Source organism: Mastigoproctus giganteus, chromosome 12, assembly GCF_048544385.1.
Source record: "Mastigoproctus giganteus isolate SK-2022 chromosome 12, ASM4854438v1, whole genome shotgun sequence".
NCBI lineage: Eukaryota > Metazoa > Arthropoda > Arachnida > Uropygi > Thelyphonidae > Mastigoproctus > Mastigoproctus giganteus.
Window position 1 is genome coordinate 30,606,826 of NC_143586.1, and position 9,246 is coordinate 30,616,071.

Here is a 9,246-nt window from a genome sequence, read left to right on the forward strand (position 1 = left end):
AAAAACTTGCGTAAAGTCGAATTTCCGTAAGTCGAGTATTACGTAAGTCGGGGAGTTCCTGTATTGCCATGCAAGAAAATTGTGATACAGAAGGTGCAAAGGCAGAAAGCAGCATAGCATTTTTCATAGCTATGCATTGGGTAATTGGTCATAGTTGATCATTGGGTAATTGATCACGGCATATACTGTGCGTTGGGTAAGTGATCATTTGACTGACATTTGTGAATTTCGTTTTTCAGACAGTAGGGTAAGTAAGGATTTCAAACTGTGAAGAACAAAATGTACTGCAATAATATGCAGTGCTATAGCACCACATTTTGCGGATAATTTAAAACCTGATTTAGGAAATATAAACTTCAGTTTAAATATCGATGAAAGTAAAGAATGACATTAGTGTTATAAAAATGTTGGGAATTGTAATGCGGTACCATTCCAATTTCAAGAATTGATTTGTGGTAACTTTTCTTGACAAAATCGAACTCAATGAATGCATTGCAGAAGAAATATATGAATCTTCTTTGAAATCATCGCTAAGAAATAATGGATTAAAGTTGCATCAACTTATTGCACTTGTACTGACAATGCATTCGTAATGGTTTAAATTAACAATGATGTATAAGAAATTAAAGGCTGAGATTCTGTCTGCTTCTTATCAAGTGTGTATATCATTCACTCCAACTAGCAGTGTAGTAGTAGTAGTGGCATGTGATGCAAGAAAGCAAGTATATGAGCTTATGCAGCATCAGCCAAAAAAAAAAAAAAAAATCACACCATTCCCTCCAAATGCCTGTCCAGTTCCTCCTTAAATTTATTCAACCTATCAACTTCCACAACGACAGATGGAAGTTTGTTCCAGCTGTTAACCACCCGCTGGCTAAACGCAAATTTCCACACATCTATTCTACATCTGTCCTTTCTTAATTTGAATTTATGCCCCCTTAGGTTCGTAATCTGAACAAGTGGAAGGATCCCATCAGAATTCAGCGTGCTCAACCCATTCAAGGCCTTATACACCTCAATCAGATCACCGCGCAGGTGCCTAGTCTCCAGCCACTGCAATTTGCAGAACTTAAGCCTCTCTTGGTAAGAGGATCCCTTCATTCCCCTCACCAATCTTGTTGCCCATTGATAGACACTCATTGTGTCAATGAGTGTCTATCACCAAACAGATTTTCTTATTGTTCTCACACCCACCTGTTAAACAGGCTAAATATAAGAAGCTTTATAGTTTGTAACGAATGATGGAGTTCCACATTTGATCACTGATAAATCACAAAGTGTAGTTATTTTATAAATTTTGTCATTCTACAAGTAAATTAAAACAAAACTTGCAATAAATTTTTTTCTAATCATCTGTTGCCTTATTTCTTTTAAGAATGTAAAAAACGAAAAGCACACAAATGACCACGCTAAAAGGAATAGGAAAAGAGTTCACAGAAGCACTAAAAAAAAAGTTTTTATAGTGCAATAACGTCTGCCAAGTATTTGGCTGTTATTCTTGATTGTACAACTGATGTCGGCCATCAGGAACAGGGCCAGATTAAGCTATTCCTGCACCCCGGGCAGAAACATTATTTCGTCGTCCTTTGCATATCCTGTAAATTTGGGTAAGGGTGCCGACTCAGAGCTATAATCAGCTTCTAAAAAACAAACTATTATTTTTAGGCTACCCGAATAATTAAATTCATCTGATTTGCATGTGTTCTATGGTCGATTTGTCTGTTTTACTGGACAAAAAATCCCCAGATTTGGGGGGAAACCTTGCTATCTATGTCTGAGACCAACTAACTCGGCCACGGTGTGAAAAAAGCCCAGTAAAGTTCCTCATGTCATCTGCGGGATTCAAACCCGGGCCTTTTCCACCCAGTGTGGGGAAAGGATGGTGACGTGATACCCGCGCAGACTATAATCTGCTTCTGGAGCCCCTGTGTCTCGCGGGTAGCACAGTCGTATCATCACTGTCCTCCCTACACCAGGTGGAAAAGGCCCAGGTTTGAATCCCACCAATGACGCGAGCAATTTTAATGGGGTTTTTCCACTCCATGGCTGAGTTAGTCAGTCTCAGGTGTAGATTGCAAGCATGCCCTCCAGAAACTGGGTTTTTTCGTCCAGCAACAACAGGCAAATCGACCAGAGAACACATGCAATTTACATATACAAAAACACATGGGTAGATGTAATCAATTACAGGAGACCTTAATAAAAAATTTTTTTTTCCTGGTGCCCTTGTAAGAATGACACCCCAGGTGACTGCCCTGTTAGCTCATGCCTTAATCCAGCACTGATCAGGAACAAACATCCCATATAATTAGATAAGTCTCCAATGGAATGTTTTGGGTCCCATTAGGGGCCCAGCGGCTAAATGACCAGAGGAACAATGGTACACGACACTACACATATACAAAATCCATATACCTTTAAACCTCTGGCATTGACAGTGTTCTGTTTCAACCCACGATGCATACTATGCGGAGATGGGGGGAAACTCCTGGTGCTGTTTGACACTAAACAGACTCTACACTCTACTCCCCAATACGCCAGTCGGTGTGTATGAACAGTTCATAAAATTTATCAATGTAAAGAGCAGTACCGGAGAAAATTTGTACAATGTACTGAAACAGAAATTTGAAATATTAGGATTAGACCTAACTAATATCCGAGGGCAAGGTTATGACAATGGAGCTAATATGAAAGGAAAAGTTTCAGGTGTTTAGGCAGGACTTTTACAGGAAAATTCGAGGACATCATGTGCTTGTCGCAGTTACAATCTAGGGGATATGGCCAAATCTTTACAATCTTTTTCCTGGGGGATATGGCCAAAACCTGTCCTGATACAATGACCTTTTTTGGGACACGTCAACGTCTGTACATGCTTTTTTCAGCATCAACAAAGAAATGGTCATTTTTCCAAAAATATGTGAAGGTTCTTTCTTTAATGCCTCTCTGTGGAACAAGGTGGAAGTGTCGAATGCAGTGTAAGGTATCAAGTTCACTTTGATTTTGCACTTTTGAGAATAGCATCAAAAGATGCCCAAGTAAGAAGTGAAGCTGAATCACTAACCAGATCAAGGCATACAAGTTTCTTGTTTCTTTAGTATTTTGGCATGATTTTTTTTGTTTCACGTAAGTAAATAACTGCAAAGTGATTCTACAGATCTTGCTATAGCTCTTTCTTCTTCATTCAAAAACCTTCTGCACTGGATGTGAAAGTATAGAGAGACTGGCTTTAAGCAAATCTTAGATGGTGCCACAAAAAAAAAAATTATTATTATTACCCATAATTGATTACATAAACCCATATTTGTATCTGTAAATTGTGTGTTCTCTGGTCGATTTGCCTGTTTTGCTGGACGAAAATATCCCAGTTACTGGGAAGAAAAACTTGCTATCTACGCCTGAGACCGACTAACTCAGCCGTGGAGCGAAAAAATCCCATTAAAGTTCCTCACATCATCAGCAGGATTCGAACCCGGGCCTTTTCCACCAGGTGTGGGGAGGATGGTGATGATATCACTATGCTACCCACACAGACTAGTTGGTGCCACCAAACTTGTGACAGAATTGGAAGTATCTCCAGAATTTCACACAATAAGATTACAAAAAAGAGAGTCACTTCAATTACCAGCCTGCTGATGAACCTATAACAGATACTAAGGAAGCTTACAAGGTAAACTGCTTTAATAAAATCGTAGACAAGGCTTTGCAGTCTCTAGAGTTATGTTTTTAGCAGTTAATAAAACATACTAATCTTTTTGGTTTCTTGGGTAAATTTCTAAGAATTCCAAAGGATGAGTTAAGAAAACACACTGCAGATTTAGAAATTGCACTTTCAGATGCTAAAATCATTGAGGGCAAAGAATTTGTCAATTCTATGAAGGTGGCAGATATTGATGGCCATACACTAGTGGAGGAAATGGAAGCATTGAAACCAGTTCTTTTTATTTATTATTTTTTTTTTATGTGAACCCCAAACACGAGAGATATTAGAACCTATAGTACTTAGTACCGTGCTTGGGTTGGAGGTTGAGAAGACGAAAGAAGATATTTGTTGACATTGGACTAGAACTTCTGTAGATTGTAATTTTCAGGAAATACGTATGAAGGAAGGTTGTTCCAGAAAACGGCAGTTGAAGGAATAAATGAGGAAGATGAAAAGTTGGTTCTGTGTGTTTGAAGTTGGACAGTAAATGGATGTTGGCTGGTGGCGGCACGTGTTCGGACAGTTTTGAAAGACAGAGCAGGAATTATAGAAGCCAATTCAGAAGAACAGTGCCCGTGGAAGTATCTGTAGAAGAGGCTTGCAGCAGAAACAGTGCTGTCTATGAGACAGCGAGTGGAGAGACTCTGTTAGAGATGAATCATTAATTAACCTAACTGCCCTCTTCTGAATGGAATCAAGAAGCCTGAGAGAGGTTTTGGGGGCACCACCCCAGATGTGGGAACAATATTCCATGGCAGGGCGGATTTGCGATTTATACAGAGTGAGCAGCTGTTTGGAAGAAAAGTAACGCCGAGAGCGAAAGAAAACCAAGTTTTTTAGATGCAGAGGAAGCAATATTTGTAATGTGCTTGTGCCAAGAGAGATTAGAAGTCAGGGTAATCCCCAAAAGGGGATTACCCTGACTTCTTTTGCCTAGAAATCGGAGTGTCACTAAAGTTAAGCGTAGGAGCAGAAGAATCCTTTTTGCGAGATATAAGACAAGACTGAGTTTTAGAAGGGTTGAAATCAACTAAGTTGTCTTTGCCCCACTGGAGGATTACCTGAAGATCGGCATTTAAGGAATTGGTAGCAGATTTTCGAGAAGTTGAAGCTGATTGAGCAGGACAAGGTTTCTCAAAATGGAAAGTTGAATGCAATGTGCTATCATCTGCAAAACTATGGATAGGATTTCCAGTCAATGGAAGAAGGTCATTGATATACAAAAGGGAAAGAACTGAACCTTGGGGGACATCGGCATTAGTGGAGAAGTTAGAAGACAGAGAGCCATCTACCATCACCCTCAGTGAGCGATCAGAGAGAAAACTGGATAACCAATTACTAAAAACAGTTGGCAAACCATAAGATGGAAGCTTGTTTAGAAGACCTTTATTCCAAACACGATCAAAAGCCTTTGAGATGTCAAGAGCAACTACTTGTGTTTCACCGAACCTTTCCATTGAATTAGTCCACAAATGGGCAACATAAGCCAGAATATCACCAGTGGATCGACACTGACGGAATCCATACTGGTGACCATTGATCAGACGTAAGAATTCTAGGTAGTTTAAGAGTTGGCGGTTAATTGATTTCTCCATTACTTTAGAAAGAGTAGGAGTAATTGCAATGGGACGATAATTGGATGGGAGGGATTTGTCACCCTTTTTAGGAACTGGCTGGATATGAGCAAATTTCCAAGCAGAAGGAAAAACACCTTTGGAATAAGAAAGTGAAAAAAGGCGGCAAAGAATAGGAGTAAGTTCAGGAGCACAGGTTTTGAGAACAAGCGGAGAAATACCATCAGGACCTGGTGCTTTCTTAGCATCAAGTTTCATCAAAATCCTTCTGATATCCTTTTGACGGAAGACCACAGGAGGCATTGAATGGAGCGTGTTGGGAATGGTGGGAGGTGTTTTACCAAGATCATTAATACATGAACTGGAAGAAAAATGGGATGCTAGCAGGTCAGCTTTATCCTTGGCTGAAGTGACAACAGAACCATCTGGTTTGGACAGAGGTGGGAGCAGAGATGGGCAAAAGTTGCGGCCAATAGCTTTGGCAAGAGACCAGAATGCTTGGCTACCATTAGGGCAAGAAGCAAGTTTTCTACTCTTAGCCTGTTCAAACTCTAGTTTGGACTGATTAATAACTGCTTTACAATTGTTGTGAGCTTTGGTGTAGGCAGAAAATGAAACTGAATAATTAGAAACAAGCCAATTATGATATGCAACATTCTTCTCTTGGACAGCCTTAGCACATTTATTGGAAAACCAAGGTTTAGATAAAGGACGAGATTTTAAAGTGGAGTGTGGGATAAAAGGATTCCATTCCTGTAAGAATAATTTCACTGACACGATATGAGCAAACGTTGACATCAGAAGTTTTGAAACAGTAATCTGAGCAAGGAAAAGAAGTCTTGCAGGTTATCCCATTTTGCATTCTTGTAATGCCAAACAACACGAGGTTGGGAATAGCCATGAGATAAAGGTTCCATTGGAGAAGAGACAATAACCAAGTTGTGATCTGAAGTGCCTAAAGGACCTCTCACTTCGACCGTGTACTTAGAAGGGTTGTTTGTGAGAAAAAGATCAAGCGTATTGGCTGTATGATTAGGCTTGTCCGGTATTCTTGTAGGTAAATGAACAATCTGTGCTAGGTCATTAGTAATTGCAAAAGCCTCAGCATCTCGACCTGCTGGGTCAGTGTGACTAGAAAACGGAAGCCAGCTGGAGTTGTGAATGTTAAAATCACCAAGGAAAATTACCTCACTGTTAGGAAAGTTGGACTGGAGAAAGTCAAGTTGCAACGAGAGGAAGTCAAAGAGCTCCAAGTGATTGGTGGAATTGGGAGAACAGTTGAGACAACAGATGAATTTGACACAATGAGGTAGAGAGATTTTAAGCCAGAGAAGATCAAAGAGAGGAGATTCCAAATTGCCAAGTCTCTGACAGGGAATATCAGAACGGAATATCAAGTACCACCTTTGAGGCGAAAGGAATCATACAGCGAATAATTTGGGCATCTGAGATGAGTAGTAGTTGAATCAACCGATAACTGAGATTCTGTCAGAAAAAGTACATGGGGTTTGGCAGACTGCAGGTGGAAATGGACATCGTTGAGACCACGTATATTTGAGAAATGAATTAGGAAGTCCTTGGGAGGTTTAGATCTTTTCGCAGATAAGCTTGCTCTATTAGTTTGACAATTCATGGTGTATTCAATAGTAAGAAAAAGTGGGTGGGACATGCTGTATGAAGTAATGAAATTTTTGGATATGGCGTACATGTGGTAAGAATATACCCAGATCCTTGACATAACGTGGCCTCGACAATGCTCCCCGTATACACACTACTCGGACTCCCTCCAGTCACTATCTGGCAGAGTAGAGGTAGCAAGATTATACACTAGCTGATCCGGAAGCCTCCTAGAGAGTTACCAATTGGTTCGGTCCGGTGTACTAACTAGCGGCCGGCCTGCGAACACCGTTTTAGAGCTGTACCCTTGAAATGTAAGGAATATTGGATCTCGCCACGACGTTCATCATAACCTCAAAAGTCATCAATCATACTGCATGATGGAAGAGATAGGGAAGGGTTGGCCGGAACTTAGCTCTAGAGACTAAACATGGGTTCCAGCACTTCAAGCCTCCAATAAGCAAATTGGTGGTATTTCACCAGTCCTACCATCGTGAAGGTGCAAGCAGAGGATTTGGCTGTCACAGACCGTCCGGACTTCGCCGAAATTGGGTCCACTTGACTTGAGTGTCACCCGAATATCAGTTCCATCAGCGTTTTAGACTCCCAGGTAGCAAGAACAGCTTGTCTGGCATATCTGAGAGAATGTCTGTGACAACCTCAAGGACCAAAGACCTCTTCCAGAATCATGCTTCGAAAATCCTTTAAATATTTTACAATTTCTCGCAACTAATGACAGAGCCACTGGATTTTCGAATTTTTTGATATTGCTAAGAATGTTTTTAACGATTCCAGTGACTGTAGGGTCTGGGGAAAGAAGCTTTTTCTGATTAAAGTTTATTAAAACTTCATTAATTAAATAAATATTTAAATTATAAATTATACAAATTATTTAATTAAAACATATCTAAGGTCGACAATGCTTCAAGAGAAACTCACCAGCCTTGCTATTGTACCATTGAAAGAGAAGCAAGGAATTTAAATTTTGAGAAAATCTTCAAATATTTTACCAATAAATGGGCAAGAAACATGTCCTTCTGATTAGTTTTGTTTATATTAGCGACATTTCTGGTCAGTTGTTAACAAATTGTAATAATATAAAAATAATGAACAATTATAGTTTTAGTTTTTCAGTTTTTCATTATTTCAAAATATTGAATTTTTCAAGGGACTCCGCTGGCATGCTCCAATTGGGCCCCGCATTCGCTAAGGCCGGCACTGTAGGCAATAAATACATATGAGACTGTACAACTTTTTTCAGATATCCCTATATTTTTCTTGCACACAGAATAAGTATCTTTATTTGTTAAAGGAACAATAGTGTTAAAGAATAACTGCTATTTGTTGTCTTACCCTATATTTTTCCCAAATGATTTTTATAGTTCACAGATCATCCAGATGGACAGTTGTAAAAATTTATCTTTATATATATATATTAGTATAAGACATGGCTAATTTTTTTTTTTTTTTTTCTTATTATTAGGTAGAGGTGGTCCTCCAGGTGATGATGAAGCAAGAACTCCAGGTTTCCAGCCTAGAGCACCTTTCCCAGCTCAAGTTGAACAAAGCCAAGTTTCATCAGGGTACAGTGAAGGAAGTCATGGAATATCTAGACATGAGCCTCAGCAAAGAGTTGAAAGGCAAAGAGCTGAGCAAACAAGACAGCCTGAGAGTGAGAGACGAGCACCTCCTGCTAAACAAGCTTCTGTCTCAACAAAATTGCCAAGTGTTAGAGAATCTAAAGAGCAGCCAGTCTTATCTCCTGAATCTCTGGCCGCATCAATTAAAGAAACACTTTTTGTATCAGCACCACCAGTATCATCAGGAAACTTTCCACAGAAACCAGGATTTGGAACTGTAGGAAGGAAGATTAGATTGATTGCCAATTATTTTGAAATAGAATTGCCACATGGTGATGTCTACCATTATGATGTTGATGTTATTTCTAAGAGGGGTCAGGAAACTGCACAAGTTTCTGATAAAAAATATAGATGTCTTAACACCAGGCTCAACAGAGAAGTGGTTAACAAAATGGTGAAAGAATTTGATGCATTTCAAAATCATTATCCAGCTTATGATGGGCGGAAGAATCTTATTACTCGCAGGCCACTTCCATCAAAGGCTGTTTTAAAATTTCCTGTAGAAATAAAGGAGCCTGGTAATGAAAGAGGAGATCTGTTTGAAGTTACTATTAAACCTGTCCAGAAACAGGATGGAAATACTTGTGCTATTAGTTTGGAACCCCTTCATGAATTATTTCGTGGACGCACATCAGCTGCTTCCCAGGAAGCAGTAATGGCACTGGAAATTATACTAAGACATGGGCCAACTCTCAAATACGTTCCAGTTGGAAGG

General features: G+C 39.6%; 1 protein-coding gene across 1 annotated transcript in view; it reads left to right on the plus strand.

Moving 5' to 3' along the window:
* Positions 1-9,246, plus strand: part of LOC150076842 (protein argonaute-4-like) — a 51,861-nt gene that overhangs the window by 42,559 nt on the left and 56 nt on the right. Inside the window, exon 2 of the mRNA XM_090385700.1 lies at positions 8,375-9,245. Coding sequence (XP_090241826.1) covers positions 8,375-9,245 — 871 coding nt within the window. The remainder of the gene's footprint in view (positions 1-8,374; position 9,246) is intronic.